Here is a 26,949-nt window from a genome sequence, read left to right on the forward strand (position 1 = left end):
TGAAAGTCTAAAAATGAATAATATAAGTTTACTAATCAATGATTGACCAGGCTGAGTACATTAAATATAAAGTTAAAAAAGCAGAAATAATTTAAAAAGCATGACTAAGAAATATGTAAAACTAAATGTGTAGAAACGTAAATAAAAGCAAACTTGAAATGTTAAACTAGAAATACAGAAGCATTATAAAAACATAAAATAAAAATATAAGGTCAGAATTTAAAAAAGTAATACCCAAGGTAGAAAATATTCCTAAATGATAATAAAATAACTTGATATTTTTACTGGAATGTTTGCAGAAGTTCTATTAAGTCTAGGTACAAATTCTATAGCAAATGGAACAAAGTGCATTATTATTATATTCTGTCTCTCTAAGATTTCACAGTTTACTAAAACATTACTTTGAAATATAATTTGCCCATTGTTGAACACTGAGTTAATTATCAATGTGCCTGAGTAACAGAGCTTTGGGTTTCCCCATTCTTCATTCCTCAGTTCAACATTCATATGATCAGGTAGCATCAGAATGATAAGATTATTATGAGAATGTTCACTCTTTACATGTTCAATCCCCAGTACTGAAAAACAAAAACAAATAAATAAGTTCAATCAAGAGAATAATAATAAAATCATAATAAAAATCAAGTATAATGGAAATCCAAAGAATGCTAGGCACTGAAATTAGTATCCTAAAACGCTTTTTATTGTTTAAAATTTTTAGATTTTAGATTTTAAATGTCCATTTTCATACATATTTGACTTGTGACTTATCTAGTTTCTTCTTAATTCCCGTGTCTCCTCTTCTAAATTAAGGTGACAATCAGATGAAACTTCAAGTGAAGCCCGTTCTTGTTGAAGTGGTCTCACTGCCACCTGGTAAGATATTTCTGTTAATGATTTTATAAATCACCTTATGATTTCTAGATATTAACCACACTTAACTCTTACATAGTTCTCTGAAAAATATCACCACATACATCAATCTATCTTCTGTGGATGTGCTCTTATTTCTGGATTCTGTTGAGGACACAGAAGGTGTTGTGTTCAAGTATGATCACTTTTATGTTCTTTAGACAACAGATTCAGCCCTCTAACTGTTCCTACCCTGATGCAATGCTTGACAACCTACTGAATTCTCAAACATACATGAGTATGTGGATTGGATTTGGACTGGTGAATTCTACAGAGAACATTACCCCCTTTTTTCTTAGAGGCTCAAATTGACAGAGTTCCTCACACATTCACTCCTCTGCTCAAGTCTTTCCAAAATATTCCCAACTAAGAATAAAAAGGAGACCCTGGGTGACCTGGCCTCCACCTACTTCCTTGACCACAGCTCCTAAAACTTGCTCCACTCCTCACTCCATTCCTGGTGTACGTGAGTCCTGCCACACTTTGCTAGTCTCAAAATGGGGATTCAATGCCCAATTAGTGAACCACAGAGAGCTATAATTATCTTTGCATTGGACGAAGTTGTATCCTTTACGACACTAACAGTTAAGTCTGAACAAGTTGTCTGCAAATATGCACGATTAATGACAGAAACGATGGGTAGCTTAAATCAACTATGATTTTCCAGCCATTAATCCCATTATGATTTCACAAAAAGTAGATGCTTTGAAAGAGGTGAGTGGTCATAAAAAATTGAGATGGTTATTTTCAATTCTACTACTACTGCCATGAATAAAAGAACTAAGCAGAATAGATAAAATGCTAGTGAAGGAGAATTATTACAAAATATATCATCTACACTTTGGCTCAGCTGTCAAAATAGCCCACTTAACTCAATCTACATATGAGCATTTCTTTTTGTCAACTTCATCATGGTCTTAAAACAAGGGAACATCAAGGTATTACAAATATTATTCAAGGGTGGGACATAGTTCACTGGGAGAGAATGTGCTAAGCCTGTGCAAGAACTTGGGTTCAATTCCCAGCAGTGTAAGAGAGAGTGATAAAGTAAACATGGTAAGTCCTTAACACATGAAGGCTATGTGGGAATTCTTGGTACTGTAGCAATCTTTCTGTAAGTCTAAAATTGAAAGATTATCAAAATATATTTTCATGTTTGGTTTGCTTAATTACATTCCAATAGAGATCCATACATTATATTTGGTTGGTGTGGACCTTCTGGGTCTTCTAATCTACAACAGTTCATATTTCTTTTCTTAGTGCTGCTTATTTCTGTGTGAAAGTGGATCATTTGTTTGGTTTGGTTTGGATTTTTTCCTTGCATGACATGTTCCTGCAAACTATTTCATAGCTTGATTTAATATTGTTTTTCCTGAATGCATTTTATTTTTTATTTGTTTTAATTAGTTACACATGACAATACAATGATCTTGACATATCATATATTTGAATCAGATGGGGAATAATTTCTCATTTTTCTGAATGTACAGGTTGCAGAATCACATCGGTCATGCAGTCATGTATATACATACAGCAATTATAATGTCTATTTTATTCTGTTGTCCTTCCTTTCCTCCCTTCCCCTCTCCTCCCCTCCCATCAGTTCTCTCTACCCAATCTAACGTGACACAATTTTTTTCCCTCACTTCGTCATACATGTATTCTGTATAACGATGAGGGTCTCCTTACATTTTCCATGCAATTCCCCTTCTCCCTTCCTTTCCCTCCCACCTCTCTTCCCTATCTAGAGGTAATCTTTTCATGCTCTTCCTCCCTACCCCATTTTGAGTCACCCCTCTTATATCAGGGAAAACATTTGTTTTTTAGGGATTGGCTAACTTCACTTAGCATAGTCTGCTCTAATGCTATTCATTTCCCTGCAAATGCCATGATATTGTTATTTTTTAGTGCTGAGTAATATTCCATTGTGTATATATGCCAATATTTTTTATCCATTCATCCATTGAAGGGCATATCTAGGTTGGTTCCATAGTCTAGCTATTGTACATTATGCTTCTATAAACATTGATGTGGCTGTGTCCCTGTAGTATGCTGTTTTTCAAACTAATTTTTTTTTCTCAGCAAGAGAAATAATATGTGAGGTGAATAGGGAGCCTACATCCTGGGAACAAATTTTTACCCTCACACATCAAATAGAGCTCTAATCTCTAGGGTATAACAAAAAAATCAAATAACCCAATCAACAAATGGGCCAAGGACCTGAACAGAAACTTCTTAGAAGAGGATGTACAATCAATCAACAAATACAGGAAAAAATGCTCACAATCTCTAGCAATCAGAGAAATGCAAATTAAAACTACTCTAAGATACCATCTCACTTCAGTAAGAATGGCAGCCATTATGAAGCCAAACAACAAGTGCTGGCGAGGATGGTGGGGGGGGGGCAGGGAAGGTACACTCATACATTGCTGGTGGGACTGCAAATTAGTGTTGGAGGGCAGTATGGAGATTCCTTGGAAAGCTTGGAATGGAACCACCATTTGACCCAGCTATTCCTCTTCTCAGACTATACCCCAAAGACCTAAAAGCTTAATTAAATTTGAATTCAAGTGAATAACTACATTTTTAATATCAGTATAGGTATATTAAATATTTGTAAATTAACATCTTCAAGCTTCATAGGAAACACAATGCCTTTTTTACTCAATGTACAGCATTGAGTAAAAATATCTCAGATTCAACATTTTCAATTTTTTTGGTAAATTTTGAATGCAGTACTATGTGCCTCTGAATTTTTAGTTTTAATCACCACATAATTGTACATATTTATAAGGTACAGTGTGATGTTTCAAAGCATGTATACAATGAATAATGACCAGAGCAGGGAAATAAGCAGACATCACTTCAAGCATGGATTATTTCTTTGTGTTGGGAATTAGGTCAAATGTGAATTTTGCAGAAGTGAGGTTTTTTGGAGTTGATAGAGCAAATACATTTATAGTGTATGGATTTTTCCACACAATTAGATTCAACATTTAGTCATAAGCAAATATTACTTTGAATTCTCCATTAAAGGTAATTCATATGTTTTTATGCTTGATACTTACTGTTCTTTCTGTCTTCTCATTTTCATATTGATTCAGTTTTTCTTCAATACGATCACATTTATTGATTAATTTGTGGTTTTTAGTTTCAGCTAGACGTTTTTCTCCAATATCACGACATTGCTGTTGGATACTTATTACTGTGTCTTTGTTGACAGATTCGTTGTGAGGTTTGTGCAATTGCTGTTGAAGCAATGTATTTTCAGTCTGTGGTGGTGATCTCTCCCCTATGGAATCCTGCTTCCCATCACATTTATTCACTTTAGTTTGTTCATTGTGATATGTGTATTTAATTTTCTTTATCTGACACTGTGCTTGCCGTAGGTCTCTACTTTGTAGAGTTTCTAAATTCAAAATCATTTCTTTAACAGCATGTCTTGTCTGACGGACATTATTTTTTAGGATACAGAATCTTTTTTCATTCTTAATAAATCGTTCAGCAACAAGGTCACTATGAGCTTTGAGGAGAGAGATAGCAAACTTCATTTTGGCCTGTGAACGCAAGTATTCCTCTCTGGCTGACTGGAAAGCAAATTCTTGGTATTCTCTGGATGTCTGGCCTTCATAATGATGGATGGGTGCAGCAGCCAACGTGGCACGGTACGACTTCAATTCTGTTTCCAGCCTTTCCCTGTTTTCTTTTTCATACTGCAGTTGAAATTTTAGGGTTGTTGTCTCATCTTTCATCTTATTAAATTGTTCATTATCCTGGAATGGATTCGCTCCAGCTGTTTCCTCTTTCTGCTTGATTGTCTTTTGAAGGTCATCATACTTACCTTTTAAAATTTCAAAAGCCTCAAGGTATTTCTTTTCCTTTTCTTGGTTCTCATGTTTTATTCTTTCTATTTCTAGTATTTTCCTAGCAATCATTTCCGCCTGACATTTATACAACAGATCTTTTTCCATTTTATTGCTAGTAGAAACCTAAGCAAAACCAAGGAAATAGTTAGCTAGCACTCAATTCCAAAAATTATATATATATATATAATTTTCTCCAGTTGGATATCCATTCATTGCAACACTTAATATATATGGAGAAAAATTAGAGCTAAACTTCAGACCTTATAAAAGCATATATTCCCAGAAGTTCAAAAAGTTAATTGAAGAAAGGGAATCTATAAGAGTACAAAAGAAATGATGAGTTATAAGAATCTCAGAATTAAAGAACACTTTTCCTGAAGTACAACAGACCCAAGACATAGAATCAGTGATTAATGGCTGTGACCATGTTTAAAAAAAGGTTTACATTCTAATATATAGAACCAAGCCATAGTAAGAGCCTTAGCTGTACATATACTTGACTGATAAAAATTTTCCAAAATTTTTTGGTTCTCCATTTCTGAAAATGTTCTATACACATTCTACTTCTCAAAAATAGAAACACAAATTGACAAGAATATGTGAAAAATCTTCAGCATCTCTAGAAATTAAGGAAATGCAAATCAAAATTACACTAAGATTTCATCTCACTCCAGTTAGAATACCAATGATCAGGAACATGAATAATGACAAATATTGGTGAGGATGTGGGAGAAAGGCACTCTCTTTACATTGAGGCTGGGACTACAAACTAGTACAACCAGTCTCAAAAGCAATGTGGAGATTACTCAAAAAACTATGAATGGAATCACCATGTGATGCAGCTATTCCAACTCCTCCTTGAATATCCAAAATATCTAAAATCAGCATACCACGGCAATACCCTTCAAGGTTTATTGCAGAACAGTTCACAGTAGCCAAGCTATGGAACCAGGCCAGATGTCCATTAATGGATGAGCAGATTAAAAAAAATGTGGTAAATATACACCACAGAGTTTTTACTCAGCCATAAAATAGAATGTTAGAAGGGCATTTGCCAGTAAATGGATAGAAATGGGGAAAATCATGCTAAGTGAAATAAACCCCACTGAAAATCAAAGGTGGAATGTTTTCTTTCATAGGTGGAAGCTAGAGCATAATATGGGAAAGAAGCCAGTGGGAGAGGAGATCAAAGAGCAGAAAGATACAGGAAAGATGAGTGAAGTAGATGTAGGAGAATGAGAGGTAGGAAGGAAGAAAAGGGGAAGATAAATGGAATGAATTTAACAAAATCATGTTATATATTCATATATAAAGATACCAAAGGCAATTTCACTTTAATGCATATAGAAAAGAAAGGATGCTTAATAGAGAAGAGAGGAGGATAAAAGGAAGGAGAAAGTGAGGAAAAGAGGGGGAATGGGGCTTGAAATCAAATTCCTTGCACATATGATTTTGATAAAATGAACCCAATTACTATGTATAATTATGGTACTCTGATAAAAATATTTTAAAAAGAAGGAGGCTATTAAAGCACATGAAACTTTATCCCACATGGATAGCTCAAATTTTAATCTCATAAATAACAGATAAATTTCTCAGAGCAAAAACATCTCCTAAAAGCAGAGTGAGACAGCATCATGAAATACAATATTTTACAAAACATTTAATAAGTTTCCTGATAGTTTCAAAGTAATTTAGCCTGTGTTATAACATAAAATGCCCAAATTAACAATTATGTTAGTGAGTTAGCTCCACTCAGCTTCCATTAGTACATTCAGAAATCATGTGGAACATCTATTAGATGTCAACATTGCAATAAAAAATTTTAGCCATAAAAGCCAAAAGATGCCTTTTGTTTTAAACCTAAATAATGTAGTCATGCACAGCATAACAATGCTTTGTTAGACAACAGACTGGTATGCAACAGTGGACTCATAAGTTTATATTGCAGGGTAGACATCTTCTGTTTGTGCAAGTTCAAGCTTATGATTGCATGATGATGAAATTACTGAAGGAGACCTTTCTCAGATCTTATCCCAATCATGAAGTGAAACATGACCACATATATTAAATTATACAAATAGTATAATTAATGTTGAAATAAAGTAAGAAATTTGACACTTATTTTACCTGCTTTAACTTATTTCTTTCAGTATTCAGTTCCATATCTCTTGTTTTCAGAGCCATTTCAAGTTGTCTTTTTATTTCCATTTCTTTATTATAATCCTCTTCTTTTTCTCTTAACTGGTGCTTAATTTCTTCCAAAAGATTATCAGCATTTTTTCTCTTCTTCTCTTCTTCTTGTAGTTCACATCTGCAGTTAAATAAGTTATCTTAAAATTCATTTTGTTAGAAAGAAAAAAGTTCACTTTATGAACTGCTCTTCATATGTTAATTTATTATCCTGATACAAATTCTGTGTTCTCAAATACATTTCCCTTCTTGTTTTCACACTTTATTTCCTACTTCAACAACTCTCAAAGGGGATATATCTATATCTAGAAATAAAAGAGATTTAGATATATAAAGGTAATAAAGAACATTCTGTTATTGGGCAAGATTCTGTTACTAATAACTGGTAAAAATTATGCAAAAGAAATTTTGAGATGATTCTGTAAATTCACAAGTTGAAACTTAACTTTAAGAATTCCTCCTGAATTCTAAATATGATTTAAAGTTGTTTTAAAAAATTATTGTTTAAAAACCAGTTTATAAGTTTACTGGAAATAAGGTTTATCTTCATGAAACATTAAACATATCCCTTGAAATGATTCACAATGTAATATAGTACCTTCATAGGTTTTCACACAACACATAACAGCACATTACTATATTATACTCCTAATCTAAGGAGTATAATTCCTTGTATTACACTTTTTATTATTTCTTTTTGGGTAACACTTTCAAGTGATCTTGTTGATTATTATGTACTTTATAAACAATGTAGAAATTAGTCTTGGAACAAGACAGAACCTTATATTTAATCCAATAATAAAGAGTATAAGTCCTTTTACCAGAGAAATTTGAACTTATTTTATTTATATATGAGATAAATCGAACAAAATAGTAATCACTTTTTAATTCATATTTTATTTCATGGGTCTTAAGAATAAGACAGCATCTGGGGATATAGCTCAGCAAGAGCAGACCTATACACTTGAACAAAATCCTGGGTTCCATCACAGGCACAAGAAGAAAAAAAAATGTGTAATTTTTCAAAACATGTTTCTTCATTGAGGAAAATGCCCATTTCATCCTCTCTTGGAATTGTAAATTTACATAATTTTTCTAGAGTACAATTTAGAAATACTGATTAAATACCTTTTAAAAATGTCTCTACTTTAAATAAATAATTGTATTTTGAAGGATGTAGTCAAAATAAACACATAGAAAACAATTTCTATAAATGAAGTTTCTTGAAGCAATGATTGCCATACAAATTTTTAAATGAATAAAATACAGTCGAAAATTTTTATTTGTTAATGAATATTGAGATTCCTGTAAAGTGGGCTTTTATGTAGCCAGTAGAATTGTGATTGGGAAGAATATGCATTCAATTGGTGGAACTAATCATTCCTACCAACTTGTTTTTATTTCCAAGATTTTCACACTCCAGAAGAATTAGAAGTTTTCTCCCTTATGAAATGCCAAAAGGTAAGTCAGGAAATACAAAATGTCCTGTGCTTGAATAATTTTATCAAAATGGATTTTTCTCTAATGTGTAACTAAGAAGAACTAATAAGATTATTTTTTTCCAGCAAAAAATGGATCATTCAAACATTTCTTTAAAGTTAGGATATCATACCTCAAATTAGAGAGTTCCTGTTTCCACTCTGCTTTTTCATGTTTTAGCATGGCATTTACTTTTTTTGCATCTAATAGCTGTATTTTCAGTTCACAAGCCTTTTCTATAAATAGTAAACACTGTGAACAGTGACATTTTCTATGTTCCATTGTTCTTTGAGATGAAATAACTGCATCCTCGATTTTGGATAGGCTCAAAGAATCTATATAATGGAAAAAAACATGAAGCAATGATTGCAATGCAAATTTTTAAATGAATAAAAAACAGTAGAAAATTTATTTTTTAAAAACAAACAACAATAAATTTTAAAACAAACACGATAAAAGTCAAATATGTGAATATTTTTCATATATGAAGGACTGTACATTTTCCCAGGCACTCATGCACTGAAGAAATGCACGCAGAGTGCCTACAACTTTTGGCACATTATAATATATTCTGTAGAAAAACCTACCAGATGAGATCCATGTTCTTCTTTAGCTTAAAGTGTAGAGGAGAAGAAAGACAAATAAATGGATAATGTAGGGAAACAGAGTTCTGTAATCACATTATGGAATCAGAGCTACAGAAAGTTTTCCCTGAGGAAAATATGACTCCCCAGAGAAATGAAAATTATCAGGAAGCAGCTGGGCAGAGGGTGAAGAAGAGCATTCCAGTCAACATACAGCATGTACTGAGGCTCTACGACAATCTGCTTTTGGCCAAGAGGAAGTAACAGGTAGTGCTTCCTGATCCCACCAGAACCTACCAAACCAAAACAGGCCAAAGATATTAAACTGCATTTCCCAAGACCGTGGACACTTCAGACAATGAGGAAAATGATCCCCAGTAGACAGGAAACAAATGATGTAAGCTTTGTAAGTGTGCCATCTCCCTGTTGTGAGAGCTTCAAGGTGGTGATTCAAGAAGAACAAGCAGAAGGAGAGTCTACCAGCCTCTCTGAGCTGAGGTGATGGAGCTGAGATTCTGGTAAAACCAAGACACAGAGACATCACAGGATAGAGCAGGAGAGGAGAACGTACTACAGAGAAAGAACCCTGGACATCTGCAGAGGACCCCCTTTGAATTTTTAGCAGACTAATGGACCACAAAGGAATGCCAAGAAGCAACCTGAGACCCAAAGAAAAAGCATTGCTTAAGGTTAGAGGAACTGTCTCCTGTTCACAGAGTGCCAAGAAGGGTGTCTCTGCCCATCAGTCAATCTGGAGAAATAGATATTTCACAGGAAAAGGGGAGAGTCATCAGCAACTCCCAGTAGTGGAGAATTCGCAACCAGCTGATCATCTGAACAATCATAAAAACAAGACTGGTAAGGATATCAAGCTCATTATTAGTAACCTGACTCACTTCCAAAATAAAATTCAGAAGGAGAAGAGGAGGATGAAAGAGGTACTAATAGCCTTAAAAAAGAAACACAAACTACAGTTGAAGGGAGGAACACTGATAGAAATCAAAGAGCATGATGATAGGGTAGTCCAACTACATTAACCATTGAACAATACAGGATTAAACTCTGGGAGTTGTCTTATACACAAATTTGTTTATTTGTTTTAGGAAATTAGAAACAATTTGAAAGATCTCAGAGAAGTCAGGAGATGTCATAGTATATAACTGCACTACTCGAATAATTATGTAGTCACCTCCTATGGTTACTGAGTTGTTATGAACAGCTGCATAAAAGGCCCCTTGATGCTAATTATCTCCATGGGAGTAGTTGGTCTCCAGTATATTGGCTATGACAGTAAAAAATGATCTCTCACAGTTTTTATACATTTTCCCTCATAGTCAACACCTTTAACATAAAACATATATTAATTGTTTCTATTAGGAAGACAGCTTTGGTCAACAGCAGGCTATTAGTACCTCTGATTTTTGCAGATTCAAATGTACACACAGATTTTCTTTGATTGCACAGGTCGGTCACACTCCTGACACCAACACTGTTCAAGGGCTAAATGTACATAACAAAAAGCTCTAAAAATTCAAATTAAAAGGCAGGTTGATAGTATGAACAAACTAGTCTGATTCAACTCTATGCTTTCTACAAGAAATGTGCTTTCTACAACTATGTGCTTCCCATTTCCTACATGAAATACTTTTTTAATGTAGACACACATTGGTTAAAAATATAAAGATAAACCACACTGACACTTGATAAAAGAAGGCTTCATGGGAATGGCTACATAAAGGCCTGATGAGATTTCATGTTACAAAACACTACCAGCAATAAACATGGTAATTGCACAGTGATAAAAGATTCAATTGATGAAAAAGTTGATATATCTATATGATCACAATTGTTTTTGTGTACCACATAGATACAAAATTCCTGAGGCACAAAACTGATAGAGCTCCAAACAGTAATAAGCGAATTTACAGTTATCATTTGAGGGGCCAAACTCCTCACTCGATAAGTGGTAGAAAAAGTAGGCAGAAAGTCAGCGAGAATGTAGAAAAGCTTAACACCACCATTCTCTACCAAAATGGAACAGATGCTAAGATAAGACAATAAATTGTAATTTAAGATGTCATAATAATTTAACCATGCACAATATGTTCCCTGATTTTGAAGCCATGATCAGAAATCAACAACAAAATATTTCTGGCAAATGACAAAGTTATTCTTTTTCTGGCTGACTAATATTCCATTGAGTGTGTGTCTATTTACTTCATATGTATAGGTATATGCATACATATATCCCATTTTTTTATTCATTCATCTGTTGATGAGCATCTAGGTTGGTTTCTTAATAGCTATTCCCTAGAAAGTATTTTGCATGATTCTAAAAGAGATAAGAGATATATGAGATATGAGATATCTTAATCATTCTGCTCTTATTATTACACAGTGTATCCCATCAATATACCCCCCCTACTATGTCAGCTTAAAATCAAATGGTTTATAAAAGAAATTAAAATGCTATGACACAAATGACAAAATCTGTTATTTGCACAAATACATAAGTTAGAGTTCATCAAAATTTAAAAATGAAGCTCTTAAAAATAACTGTTAAGAGGAGAAAATATCAAGACAAAAAGTGGTGAAAATTTCTTGCAAAAAAATAGCTGATAAGGAATGGTATCCTGAGGAGAGAGTGGAATGAATCTGACATAACTTTCCTATCTAAATACAGGAATACACCAGAGGAAATCTCAACATTGTGTACATCCACAAGATTGGAAGCCTGATTAGAATAAAATATATTTCATGCTTGTATGAATATATCAAAATGGATCCTCCTGGAATGAATAATTTAAGAGAACAAACAAATTAACAGAGAATTAAAAGGATAAGTGACCAAAATGTCATCCAAATTAATAATAAGCACATGGAACATCCTCAACATTACTGGTCATTAGTGTAAGACATATTGAAACCGTACTGATGTGTGCATGTGTGCAGAGCACCCTCTTAGAAAGGTTATAATTATTAAAAATTGACCATACGACTTGATATTGAAGATAGGAAAGAATGGGACCTTTCATACCATGGGCATTGAAAAAGATGGAAATATTTTGGAAAGCTGTTTGAGACTTTCTTAATTAGGGAATATATAGCAGCATGAGGAGCATTTTGTGATTAATGGGTTTCTTAACTGTGTTTTAAAATTCGTTCTTTCTCAATATATATGACACTAGAATGTATTTTTTGAAATTAACATACATAGAGTATAATTCATTTTATTTAGGATCCTATTCTTGTGGTGGTACATGCTGCAGAGTTACCCTGGTCATGTATTCAAATACGAGTCTAGGAAAGTTATGTCTGATAATTCTATTGTCCTTCCTCCCCACCCTTTTCCTCCCTCATTTCCCTTTATCTAGTGATGGATTTCTATTCTTTCCCTCCCCACCCTCCTTGTTTTGGGTTAGCATATATCAGAAAGAACTTTTGGCCTTTCATTTGGGGGATGGGCTTATTTCAATTAGCATAAAATTCTCCAGATCTATCCATTTACTAGCATGTGCCATTATTTTCATTTTTCTTTACAGTGAGTAATACTCCATTCTGTATATATTTTGTACATATACCACATTTTATTTATCCATTCATCTGTTGAAGGACAATTAGGTTGTTTCCATAGCTTGCCTATTGTACAAATTGAGCTGCTACAAACATAGAGTTTGCTATGTCACTATAGTAGGCTGATTTTAAGGAGTGGGATAACTGGGACAAATGGTGGTTCCATTCTAAGTTTTCTGAGGAATCTCCATGATGATTTCCAGAGTGGTTATACAAATTTGCAGTCCCACCAGCAAGTATGAGGGTACCCTTTTCCCTACATCCTCAACCAATATTTATTGTTGCTTGTATTCTTGATTGTTGCCATTCTAATTGGAGTGAGATGAAGTCTCTAGTACAGTTTTAATTTGCATTTTCTCTAATTGCTAGAAATGTTGAACATCTTGATTATGGCATTTAAATGTGTTTAACTCGTATGTTAAAACTTGTCAAATTGCATACTTTACATATGTGCAGTTTATCATATTTTTAATAATATCTCACATTGAAACTTTTAAAACAAAAAGCTGTACTGTAAGGACAAACATCTAAGACAGTGGTTGGAACACAGCAATGCAGGATAAGCTAGAGAACAGAAATCATTTTCACCTTATAGCAAAAATATGTGAGAGCTAGGTTTTAAGGGTAGGGTTAACATGATCATATCTGAATTTTTAAAAATGTATAATTATGGTTGCAGGCTAGGGCATGGTTTTAGGAGGTGGGGTAGCAGGAAAAACAGGTTTAAGGTTACTGCAGACTTCAGATAGAGACAATGGTAACCTGACCTGATTAAGATCAAGGCACAAGAGAGCAACACAGCCAACAAAAGGAGCCAGGGTGCCATTCACAAAGAAAAGTGCAGTGGGAATTATCCTAGCTCTTTGGCTCAGAGTGAAACCCAGTTTTCCATCTATTTTAATATAACATACATTTCTGATAGGAACAGCTATGAAACATCACCTCTCCCTGGTGCACTGCTAAGCAATGTTATTGTATTATTATTATAACATAATAATATTTCTTATTTATGCATCTATTATTATAATATACATAAAAGGCCTAATTTTTATGCAAAGACCCTACCTTTACATGATGTTTTATGTTGTTCAATCAACTGTAAAATTTCCTTATCATTAGGGTAAGCCAACTCACAATTCTCTGAGGCTGTTTGACATGACTTACTTAAGTTATCAAGGTTTTCCATGAGATTGGCCGGTGTTTTGACCTGTAAAAAAATAATATGATTTCTAAATGTCCCTCAAATATTTATACCATGTACTAAATTCATAGAGGGAACATCTCTCTGTTATTTTATATGAAAAATACAGGTATTTGTTAAATAAGAGCTAGTTTCTGTCAAAAGGATGTCTTTATCAATGGTGACTGTTTCTTAATCACTTTCCCAAAGTAGAAGTCTTTACCTAAAAAGATTCTCTATTATTTCAGGTTACATGTTTTTTGTTTTTTGTTTTTTTTTCCTGGGGGCAGGTTGGAGAAACTGCGGATCGAATTAGGGGGCATCTGACCACTGAGCCACATCCAACCCTATTCTGTACATTATTTAGAGACAGGGTCTCACTGAGTTGCTTAGCACCTCGCTTTTGCTGAGGCTGGCTTTGAACTCAATCCTCCTGCTTCTGCCTCCCCAGCCACTGGGATTACAGGGATGCACTACCATTCCTAGTTCATGTTACATTTTACAATACAATATAAATTTTAAAATTATATCACTTAGCCTTTCACAGTGTGTTTTTGAATAAAATACTACCTTTTATTATTTTTAACAATACCTTTCTCTTTGAGTTAGATGCTTTCTGTCTGGCCCTAATAAAAGAAAAGACACACAAATAAAATCCTTTCAGGTAAATATTAATATGTTAATAAGAATGTATAATATATTTTTATGTAAAATCTTTACATTTGTTATTATTTCTCCTATTCATAAATTTTACAGGCTATTTAAAGTACAATCATTTTCTGCAATCATAAACAGAAAGAGGAACATTAAGGGACAAAGAATAATACTACATAAAGAACATTAGAAAAATAAAATTTAGATCACACTATTTGACAGCCAAAGGAAAAGTATCATGTTACTTGAATTCTTTAATAGAAATAAATACATAAGATTCTGCTATTATAATCAAAATAAAAGACAAATTTTTACCAAGGACTCAAACCTCATAGTAAAATATGGCTTAAATCCTTATATAAGGGAAAGTTTTTTTGTATAATGATATGAGTTAATTTTTCAAAACCTACAATGCAATTACTGTGCATTTTTCTAACACTCTACATGGGTTCAACTTGTTTTCATCTTCATAATTCCATAAGGCAGATACCATATAATGTATTATATAAAGGAAGAAACTAGGCAAAGAAAGGCCAAGTAACTTGCTTAAAGGCATAGAAATGGTCAGCAGCAAACCCCAAATATAGATTTCAGGTTCTAAACGTGTGTATCACAATATACTATGAAAAGTAATAATTCTCTTCTGGTGTTTTTAAGACACAGAATAGCAGATCAATCTACATTATCATTCCATATCTGGTGATAATTATAAATAATAATTTTTGAATTGTGCCAATATGTTTTAAAACATAGTTTAAAAGCTAGTTTAGTTTTGGTAAACTAAAGATTTGGGTTTTTTTCTAAAGAAATTTATCAACAGGTATGATAATCCAACAGTGTATTCATGCATTTCACAAATACTTCCTGAGCACAAAATCCATTTTCAATGCCACTGTTGGTATGGGGAAGCAAGGTTTGTATACTTTAGAATATCAAAGCAATATTTAGTAGTAGGTTGTGGATAGTTCACTTTTCTGTTGTGCACCAACAAACTTTCAATTTTCCTGAGAATCTAAACACCTATCAAGTTGATACACCTGATATTTTAGAGTACCATACAAAATCATATCTATATACATGATGTTACTCTCAAGAATTAGAACAAAATTTGTTTAAGAGGTGTCATGCAACTGTTATAAGTGTACTTTAATGTGAAATTGACAGTATGTTATAGAACCAACCTCATTTTTTAAATGATTGCTTACTACATTACTTTATAGATATGGAAATTTAACTGTTTCCTTATTGATAGGAATTTAGATTCTCAATGATATAACAGTGCTATAATAAATACCCTTAAATAAATAAATAAATAAATGTGTGTGTGTGTACTTAACACATATATTGCATTTAATGTTCCTGTTATGCATATGAAAAATATTCATATATATGATATGCATTATGTATATCATATAATATTTGTCCTTAATATATGTGGGCAGGCATGCATTTACAAGTATATTTTCCATTCCAAGAAGGATCCAGGAATAGAAGTGAGGCTGTTAGGTTTGACGAATAATATTCTAAATCTTTGGTACATGCCTCTAAATTACCCTTCCAAAAGTGCTTATAAACTTAATTTATAAACACTGTATGAGAATGTTCTCTTCATCACAGTTCCCTATCTTAGTTATTACATTTTAAATAAAATTTATCAATACATTCATAATAAAATGGTATCTCATTGTTTACTTTCATTTTTTTCTGGAAACATTGCAAGTTTGAATATCCCCAGGTAAAGCTTAATGTTTCTCAATCGTGAATGTTAGACCAAATTAGAATGAGATTTAGAGGAGAATAACAATTATCTACTGTGGAGTACTGCCACACGCTTACCCATCATGTTCTTGACACTTCGTAAGACAAAACGGCTCATGATCATTTTTTCTTCTCTTTCTCTGTTCCATGGGTTCATCATTATAATCAGTGTCTTCAGTACGTTCACATAGGTTTTGTGATTCTTTTGTTTCAATTGGGTGCTTCATCTTTTTTTCCTCTACCTTTAATGAATGATAAGGATGATCATGCTACTTTCTAATAAAAAAGTTTTCTTTTTTTTCTGCTTTTATCCTTGATTTTACCTCCTGATTTAGTTTAATTGTCATTATTTCAGCCCATAAAATATTTTGAGCTTCCTTTAATTTTATAAAATATCATTGAAAATTTTTGCCAATTCTGCTTCATTTTTGTTGGAGCGGAAATAATAAGAGTTTTCCAAAATTTCAAATAGAACAATTTTTCATTCCATGCTTTTATTTTGAGCCATTTTTGCTATCTAGCATTTGCACTCCCTGTAGCTCTGGCAGACATAAAAAGAAAAGGATAGGAAAGGAGTCCTCTTCTGTCTTTCCTACCTGGATTGTACATTGAACACCCAAATTCAGGGACTGAGTCATTGTTGAGCCTCAGTAAAGAGAAAGATTTCCCCTTTCTGCATTAAGCTAGTCTCCAACCTCCCCCCCCCTTGCCTTGTGCAATTCTTTTGTCATTTGGATACAGGGAGAGCAAAACAGTGAAGGTGCTCATTACAACATATGAACTAAAATTTGCTGCAACACAAGGAGCAGGACAAAATTGCTACCTCGTAACTATGAAATGCTGGAAAATGAGATGCTTCCCAGACTGGTTATCTGCATTAGCCCCATTATCTACTTGGGAGTAAAACCAAGAAAGTTTTAATGACTCCCAATTGGCACTACCTAGCATTTTGGTAGCATGGAAAGTTACCACAATTCTGCATCCGATAAATTATCCAGAAAAAGTAAACCAATTATTTCTTGGGAGATGGGAAGCCTCCTAGTTCATATGCTACTACATTTATTTTTAAAAGGATATGTCTAGATTTTGTCTATATTTAAAACTTAGAACTTCAGACATCCATGTTCTGCATTGGAGTCAAGTACAAAATTTGGGGCTGAGATTTAATGCTTCTTTATGTGATAAGATCAAACATATCAAGATTAACAAATTTTTCAAAACAACCTAAAGTAAAGGGCTGACTGAAACAGAAACACTTAACAGAAGTGACTTTAAAAGAAGTATATATACTTGTAAAAGATATTTAAAGTGCTCATATTAGAATTATGTTTCAATGGTTTGGTAAAACAGATAAATTTATACAGATAAAAGCACAATAAACAGATTGGTTTGTCTGAAAACATATCTCAAAACTAGGCACATGGATATATTCCATCTCAGCCATAACTTTCCCTTACATTTCCTTTGTGTGTGTGTGTTGTGTGTTTGTATGTGTATCTATGTGTAAATAAATGTGAATTAATCTTACACCAAGAGGGAGAAAAAAAAAAACACCTCAAGCTTATTACATTCTGTCAGCAACTTCTTTATGCTTATCTTGGTTGAGAAGGTCATATGGTATAGGACTAAATTACTTTCCCAGTTCACAGGCAACTTGTAAGATTGATTGACTTAAGATGATGAGAAAGAAAGATCATGAGAATGTTTTCCTGAAATTCTCTTTATGGAGAGAGAAGAAAGCATAAATTTCTAGACAGAATTTCTTATTCAGATAATATCATTTAATACATGAGCTTTTTCAAAGCAGGAAATCAGAATACAATTGATACTGAGAAAAATCAAGAGTAGTAACAAGAGAATAGCTCTCCCATTTTGAAGGTGAACATTTTCTTTCTCTAATGTCAAGACCTCTACCTGAGACATGCCTATCTCATTCCTAAACCTTCCCTTGTTTTGCAGTAAGTGTTCACCTATACATCTTATCCTTTTATTATTCTATCACTAAGTGGTAGAGAGAAACTCACCTTTTCTAATTCAGTTCCCATGCTCTTACAGCTATAGCACTGCATCACATGATGGATTCTGGGACAAAATTTGATTTGATTTTGTTTTCTTACAAGTGTCATTAACAGTATAAATACTGTGCCTTTTTATTTGAGTAATTTGATTCACTTCTTGGGATTAGGTAAGATGTGAATCAAGATGGCTTTTGACTTACTAGACCCTAAGCATGGGTCCAGCATTTAAATTCCAACTAGGAGTACTTATGTTCATAGTTACTTTTATTTGTAGATCAAATCCTTGGTCTTCTCTCATTGTAACTATAACAACTTCTAGTTTTTAATTTTCTGTATTATTATAAAAATTCTCCTCAGTGTTAGAAGAATGTTCAGTTTCTAGTTTGTTATGTTCAGGCTTTAATTTATTTTCACTTCGATGCATCTTAGCAAATGACTGGTGAGAATGTTTTAGGGACCCAGAGCATATATGAGAAGGAGAGAATTTTGAAGACTGGGTTCTTTGTGTTTAAGACATTTCTGCATTACTACAGGGATAGACACTCCAGAAGCAACTTTTTCCTCAAATCAAGTACATAACTTCTCAAATTAGAGAGTGTTTTCCTTTAAATTGATTCTTCCTCTGGAGTTAACACATTTTAAGAGCCAATATCAATACGCACCAAGCAAGACAGTGTGTGGATGTGAAGGACCTGAGGAGCAAAAACAGGTGGTCTCCACTGGATGGCAGGGACACACAAGGGCCTGTCAAAGTGAGTTGGGGCCCTCCTACCAGCACAGCTGGGCAGCCCCTCCTCACACACCCAGCTCTGACCCTGAGCCACCCTCCTCAGGGTTCAAATACCCTCCCTGAACTCTCCCTACTAAGGTGCTGTTCCTGAGTAACTCTTGACTTTCTCATCACCCTTCTTCCTTCATCTGGGCCACAGGAATTTTCCTGTGGAAATCAAAGAATTCTAAGTCCTTTAGAGACTGAAGATGGCAGAGCAGGCACAGCCCTCCACCCCTACAAAGTCCAGAAAGGAAGCAGTGAAGTAAGAGCTACCAGACAGAATGAGACTATAATTTTCTACCTGGCCTATAGGTAGCTACTCTCCTATCAAAGTAGGCATCAAGCCAGAATTAATCAGAAAAGACAAACTGGGTTATTTCATACTTATTAAGGGAATCAACCAACAACAAGATGAAACGATTGTCTTTGTGCCCCAAACATTGGTGTACTGATGAACAAAAAGCAAGCCTTTCTCAATATTCTAAAGAATCGAATAGAACTCAATACAGTAATACTGGGTGATTTCAACAAACCATGTCATTATTTGATAGGTCATCCAAACATAAACCAAGAGTAAAAAGTAGAATTAATGAAATAAATTAACAGACATCTATAGAATATTTCATCTATTGAAGTGAATTCATTTTACCCTCAAAGGCACATGAAACTTTCTCTAAAACAGATAATATTTGGGAGCACAAAGAAAGTCTTAGCAAATAAAAAAAGAGGTAATTCCTTGCATTCTATCAGATAATGATGGAATGAAATTAGGAGTTAAGAACCAGATAAAAATTAGAGGCCATTTTAACACCTTGAAATGAAGTAATACACTTTTCTATCAGGAACTGGCCAAAGAAGAAATTGGGGAAGAAATTAAATTATTAAAAACAAATGAGAATAGAACAATACCAAGACCTCTAGGACTGTATGAAGGCAGTCCTAGTGGGAAATTTATAGCATTTATACATTAAAATAAAAGAAAAATACCAAACAAAAAAAAATCTAACATTATATTTTAATACCATCAAAAAGAACACTATAATTCCAAAATCAGTAGAAGATAGGTAATAATTAAGATCAGAGCTTAAATTCATGCAATTGAGAGTTAAAAAGCAATACAAAGGATAAATGCAACAAAGTTGATTCTTAAAAAAGATGAACAAGAGTGATAAACCCTTAACCAAACTAATCAAAGAGAGAGAAGTCCCATTCACCTTAAAACACTGGAGAAACTTAGGATAAAAGGAACAACCTCAACATTGTAAAGGCCAATATGAAAATCCAAAGCCAATGTCATACTGAATGGAGGAAAACCTCAGAGCATTTGCTCTGAACACTGGGAAAACTACACACCAAATAAAGAAGAATGCAACTAGATCCATATCTTCACAATGCACATGGTTCAATTCAAAGTGGATCAAAGACCTAGGAATTATACTAGAAATTTTGCACCTGCTAGAAGAAATCATAGGCTCAACACTCCAACAAATTGGTAGAGGCAACAACTTCCTTAACAAGACTCCTAAAGGGCAAGGAATGAAATTAATAATCAATTAATTGGGACAGCATCAAATTACAAAGCTTATGTAAAGCAAAAACAAGTAATAAATGGGAAAAATAACTAAATTTATAATTCTCAAAAAAGAAATGCAAATGGCCAACAAGGATATGAAAAGATGTTCAACAACCCTAGAAATGATCAAGAATACAAACCATAATAAATGTTAGTGGAACTTCAAATTAACACAAACACTCTGGAAAACAATATGGAGATTCCTCAAGAGACTAGGAATGCAATACCCTATGACCCAGCTATCCCATGCCTCAATAATTATCCAAAAGAACAAAAGTCAACATACTATAGTTGTATAGCAGCACAATTTACAGCAGCACAATTTTCAGTAGCCAAATATGAACCCCGCCCATGTGCTTGTTAACAGATGAATGGATAAAGAAAAATAATGTGGCACATGTACACAATGGAGTTTTACTCAGTCGTAAGCAATAATGACATGATGGCATTTGCTGGTAAATGGATGAAATTGCAGAATATCATGCTCAATGAAATAAGCCGGACTCAGAGAGTCAAGAATGTTTTCCTATATGCAATATTCTGACAAATTGACCTCTTTTCTAAGGATAAAATTTAGGTATAAGTTGCTACGTTACCAGACATATTTTAAGATTAATCATAAGTTAAAAGACTTTGAAAATCAATATTAAAATATTATCTATTGATTCTGAAAGAATATTCTGAATGGTAATTGCATTTGGCATATACTAATTACTAAGCAAAGAAAACAATATGAGAGCAGGAATTTAAATGTACATGTTTTACATACCAGTAACTGGTTACTTTCAGATCCTTCAAGTATATTTTGCTCTTCATTTGATGTAATTTCTAAATGTGGTGCTGTTGAAAAATATACTGGTAAATAAATACTAAATAAAAAGATGTAATACTCTATCAAATTGGAATTAAAGAAGCCAACCATCATCATCATTATCGTCATAATAAAAATTTATATTTATTTTCCCAATAAATAATTCAAATGAAGCTTAATCTTTATCTGAATATCTACTTCTTTTTATCTTATTTTATTTTGTTGCAGTTCATCTCATTTGGTTTAGTTTTCACTGATATGTGTGTGTGCCTATGTGCTACAGGGTAGAACCCAGGGCCTTGTACATGCTTCGCAAGTACTCTACCACTGAGTTCCATCCCATGCCTTTTAATTTTATTTTGAGACATTGTCTTTCCACAGTGTGTAGGCTGGCCTCAAACCTTCCATTTTCCTACCTCAGCCTGCTGAGTAGCTGAGATTACAGGTGAGCTCCAAGTCACTAAGCAAATATGGATTTTTCCAGGAAATAATTCTACTTATCTAAAAGAAATCACTTGGACAGGCTCTAGAGGTCACCAGGTTCCATGCATACAGTGGTTTCAAAGACTCATCCACAAATGCACCCATTCAATAGAAATGATCAAATACTGAGAGACAAAATATAAAAATACCAAAGAAACATAGACGTTTACACTGTTCTCTGTTTTCTAACTCACATCTCATAAGAGTAACTTATTAACAACTTTCAACTTTTCATCATTGATACTTTCAAAAATTACTGATACTTTCTATACTTTCATTTGTAAACACCCTCTTCCTTATTTCTGAAATAGTTTTGTGGACTTTTCTGACAAACTACTTTTCTAAATTTTAGAGTCAGTCTGCTAAGTAAATTCTTCTATTATTATGAATTTTGCACAAAAAAACTGTTATTTCTTTCCTTGGGGTAATTGGTTTTTCTTTATTGATTTTTCTACCATAACTTTACCATCTGAAGAAAAAAATTATTTATTTACATGTCAATCCTATTTGAACCTAGACTTGTGGGGACAATCTTTTGTGTCACCTGGTATGAATAAACAGTCTTTATTTCTTTATTGAATTGCTTATTGAATTCCTTATAAATGCTAGGGTGACTAAAAGGTGTCTGGGATGGCTTTTCTAGAGATAATACCTGAGCTGAGACTTACAGGGTGAGGGTAGCCTGCCAGAGTGCAGGAAAGTGTGAGAGCATGACAAGCAATAGCAGGAGAGGCATTCAAGTATTAAACAGGTTGTGTGCTTGTTTAAAAATATAGGTTACTGGTGAATAGTAATGCCAGAGGAAAGTGTAGATAGGGGAAAGGGTTAAAGACAGAGTTAGGCAAAAGTCATATTACAACAGCATTAGTGATAACTTTCTGACACTTGCCCATTAATGTTGTTTAAGGAGTGGTGCAAGGGCATAACTGCAAGGGAAAGAAGATTACATAAACACATTTCTCTAAATGCTATGCATACAGCGAATGTCAGGGGCATTTGGATAAATGAAAGAAGATGAACAAGCCTGAGGGAATAGTGCAAAATTCAGATGATGCATGCCTGAAATGAAGGAATTCTTATAAAAATATTTTGTGTGTCCTTTGTAAAATTCATTTTAATTGAATGAATTCATGTATAAATCTGATTCCCTGGTAAATGAGACTCTGCTCAGTCTATAAAAAGATACCAAATGATATGTGAAACGAATAACATGGACTAAGTTGCTTTTTTTCACTTTGTATTTGTTTACTTTTATACATTTATATTACAGGTATGGAACATATTCCTCAAACTGTCCTGCAATTTAAGAAGTACAAAGTATGCTAAAAGCCTGATGGAATGAATATACACTTCTCATTAAAGAAAATTTGCTCAATTGATCAGTTTAGCTATTTGCTTTGAGAAAAACTGTTCACTAAAAAAATATTCTTGATTTTACATACCCTCACGGGATCCTGATGCATTTACATTTCTTATATAAATGTAAATTTTCAGGCCACTTGATGCACTCATGTAAGAAGATGTAGGAACTTCACCTAAGAAATTATATATAGTAATCTTACAATTTTAGAATATGATAATCAAAAAGAAAGCAGTAAATACAGTCAGAATTAGATATCAATACCCTTTATATTTCAAAATCAGCATGATTGATATTCAAAGTAATAATTTTGGTATTCAAGGAATAAACTCTCTAATTTATTTTGTTTCCAGCATTACTCTGGTGTGGTGTATCTTCTCAGTCTTTAAAAGATTTTAGTAAAATGACTATCTCATTAAAAATTAGGTTATAGGGCTGGGGTTGTAGCTCAGTGGTAGAGTAGTTGCCTAGCACATGTGAGCCACTGAATTTGATCCTTAGCACCTAATAATAAGGAAAGAAAGAAAGAAAGAAAGAAAGAAAGAAAGAAAGAGAGAGAGAGAAAGAAAGAAAGAAAGAAAGAAAGAAAGAAAGAAAGAAAGAAAGAAAGAAAAAGGTATATTTTGTCAATCACAACTAAAAGTTATAAGAAAAAAGTAGGTTATATTACCAAGGATGGGATGTAGCTCAGTAACAGTGTTCATTCCTATCAAGACCAATGGCAGGGGTTCCATCCCAAGCCCCAATAAAAAAGGAGGTAAAAAATACTAGGGGAACAATTAGCTATCATTTCAAAAACAGTCAATGCTCTTATGACAACATAAGTCTCATATGAGTAGCTAATATCAATGAAATATATGTCCCTGTTACTCCAATCCCAACAATTCCTCCTGCTTCCAATAATGTCTGTAGCAGCCATAACCTAATATTTGGATTAAAAGGGAAGAAATATACTGAAGCCACATGAATTAAATTTTATCAAATTTCCTCATCATTAAGTTCCAAGTTAATTAGCTTACATTTTTTCTTTCCTTCCTTATTTATGCTGCCATTCTGCTTTTAAAAAAACAATCTCTAGACTGGTTGTTTTGATACTTTCCATTTTACATTCTTTGGATTATTCCCATTACTTTCTTCCTCCCTGTTCATTTAGCAATAGCATCTGAGGCTTATAACTTCTACTACTGCATCTTTCCCCCCTTCCTCTTGACAAGGAACATGCATAGATATAAAAGCAAGCTTTTTTTCTGCCTTGATCTTACTGTATCTTCAACTATTATTCCAAGGCCCTTCTTCCAGATTTCTTTAAAGGTACACTGGGGCTAATTAGAATGAGATCTGGAAACCAGAACTACTGCAATCACCTTACAATGTATTCAAAATGTAGAACCACCATCCTAATTATTCACAATGTGCAATTTTAACATGCCCCCCCCACACACAGAGATGATTCATTAAAGATTGAGAATCTCTGGTCTGTACTGAATCTGCCTTCACTTCCTCTAACTTCTCTCTTTTTTTTGTGTGTGTGAAATCTAGCCTCATGTTCCTCCCTATCACACCCCCCAAGTTGAAACTGTATAAGAAGTCACAAACTGTCTAATGAACATTTTATCAGGTTGTGATTTTCTTGTCTTTCCATAAATAATCTTACAATTTCTTCTCCATTATCTAGTACTGGACTATATGATCCTGTCCTAGGAAATAGCAACACTTTAAAATGACACCTAACTATAGATGCAAATAGCTGTTATATGTGGTAAATTAAACAGCTTTGTGTGTTCAGGTATTTCAATCCCTAATGCTTTTCCAACAGTGAGGGAGATGGGAGGAATGGGAAAATTTTGTTCTACTTCTTGGACAAGTTTTGGTTCTAGAAGCTCACAAATTCTTCCCACATTTAATATGCTGCTCATGCTCTTTCTAAAGTAGTAATGAATTCAATTGTATCAGACTGCTCATTTTTCCTTCATTTATTCCCTCTATCTTCTGCCTTTCTTAGTCTCCATTTCCTCTTCTTTCTTTTTATTATTTACCAACTTTCCTCTGGGATTAGCATGTCTGGAAAAGGAACTAATAATTAATTTCCTTTAGTGACATTCCCAACTTAACCTGTAGTTGAAAAGTAATAAGTTATACCACTTAGTATCATTTCACTTCTCTTCTTCCTTACTATTTAATAGTCACTTTTGTCAGTTATTAAAACATGCCAGTGCTCATGTCTTAAGCAAACATTTAGTTCAAAGAACTTGGAACTAAATTGTTATACTGCATAGTTCTTACCTTTTATATGACCACTTACTGTACGCTTTTCTCTTTGATCTGAAGGCGCAGATAGATGTCCAACATAGCTCAGTGAAGGACTCTCACAAATATTCTGGTGGAATGAATGTCAATAGTGAGTTGCATAAAGATTTCCTATTCACATACTCTGAAGACATCTAAATTACCATTTTGGGAATCAATGAAAATTAAAAACAATTATTTATTGAAAACCAAAACTTTTCAAGAAAGGAACTTCATATAAGCACTCAAGATGAAGCCTAACTTTTGTCTTCCTATGGCTACTGGCTCTGAACACTGAGCATGGAAGGAAACACAGAAAACATATTTAGAGAAAGTAGAAACCAGTGTCATGTTTCAACAAAGAACCAACTTCAGTATGCCTAGCTACTTTACATTCCCCACCAATAACTTTTAAAAACTACATAGTTTACCATAATTTTATAGATACACTTTTTATATAAACATTCAACATTTAAAATACTACAATGACAGACTATTTTAGTGCTAAAATAAGATAACTGACAAGACTTTGGAGGATGTCATGTGGGACTAAAATTAGAATATGTCACAGCTGCTTCACTTAGGTTAAAAAAGGCTTAGGAAAATTTAAATATTTTTTGCAAAATTTTTTATTGCAATGAAAGTAGTTGAGGCCTGGGGTCATGGCTTAGTGGTGGAGTGCTTGCCTAGCATGTGTGAGGCGCTGGGTTCCATTGTCAGCACCACAGAAAAATAAATAAAGGTTCATCAAGAATTAAAAAAAAAAAAACATTTTATTTTATTTTTTAAAAAAACAGAAAGTAATCAAAGAGATGGATAAACTACTGAGAAGAATTTTTGTTTACTTAGATAACAGTACTTATCTTTTAGGTACAGTGGGTACATTTTTTTTTCATTTAAGAAAGAACATCAGGGCTGGGGCTGTATGTAGCGCAATGGTGAAGCATTTACCTACCACAGGTGAGGCACTGGGTTTGATCCTCAGCACCACATAAAAATAAACAAATAACATAAAGTTATGTTGTCCATCTACAACTACAAAAACATTTATTAAGAAATAATATTAAAAATATATACTCATGTAGAAAACAGGCAGTGTAGAAACATTCAGTACCTCCTGAAAGCTATCTCAGTGGAATTTAATCAACACTTGTGTAAATGCACAAGGACATGGATGGGCATCTGTGGGTAAGCACTGGGTCACAACTTTAGAATAATAACAGAACTCATAAAAAGAAAACATCCCAGGAGTGCATAGGACAGAGTGATGTTAGAAAGGGGAAACTCCTCTAAATGTGAGAAACCCATCAATCTCAACAAAATTTAATCTACTATAGGCCAAATGAACAGTCAAGGCAAAGGCTGACTTGGATTCTGCACAAGCTGGCACTAGAAATTTGGGGCTCTTCAGGTTCTTCCTGACAGATTCTAATGCTTGGACAGGGAA

General features: G+C 33.6%; 1 protein-coding gene across 1 annotated transcript in view; it reads right to left on the bottom strand.

Annotated features, from left to right (window-relative positions):
* Positions 1 to 219: 219 nt before the first annotated feature.
* Positions 220 to 26,949, bottom strand: part of LOC144254932 (ankyrin repeat domain-containing protein 26-like) — a 38,583-nt gene continuing 11,853 nt past the window's right edge. Inside the window, exons 4-13 of the mRNA XM_077798925.1 lie at positions 25,500 to 25,593; positions 23,299 to 23,391; positions 21,332 to 21,402; positions 16,278 to 16,441; positions 14,380 to 14,413; positions 13,673 to 13,814; positions 8,584 to 8,785; positions 6,909 to 7,092; positions 3,981 to 4,901; positions 220 to 873 (exon numbers count right to left, since the gene is read on the bottom strand). Of these exons, the coding sequence (XP_077655051.1) occupies positions 772 to 873; positions 3,981 to 4,901; positions 6,909 to 7,092; positions 8,584 to 8,785; positions 13,673 to 13,814; positions 14,380 to 14,413; positions 16,278 to 16,441; positions 21,332 to 21,402; positions 23,299 to 23,368 (1,890 nt within the window). The 5' untranslated portion in view covers positions 23,369 to 23,391; positions 25,500 to 25,593 and the 3' untranslated portion in view covers positions 220 to 771. The remainder of the gene's footprint in view (positions 874 to 3,980; positions 4,902 to 6,908; positions 7,093 to 8,583; positions 8,786 to 13,672; positions 13,815 to 14,379; positions 14,414 to 16,277; positions 16,442 to 21,331; positions 21,403 to 23,298; positions 23,392 to 25,499; positions 25,594 to 26,949) is intronic.

This window comes from Urocitellus parryii, chromosome 5 (assembly GCF_045843805.1).
Source record: "Urocitellus parryii isolate mUroPar1 chromosome 5, mUroPar1.hap1, whole genome shotgun sequence".
NCBI lineage: Eukaryota > Metazoa > Chordata > Mammalia > Rodentia > Sciuridae > Urocitellus > Urocitellus parryii.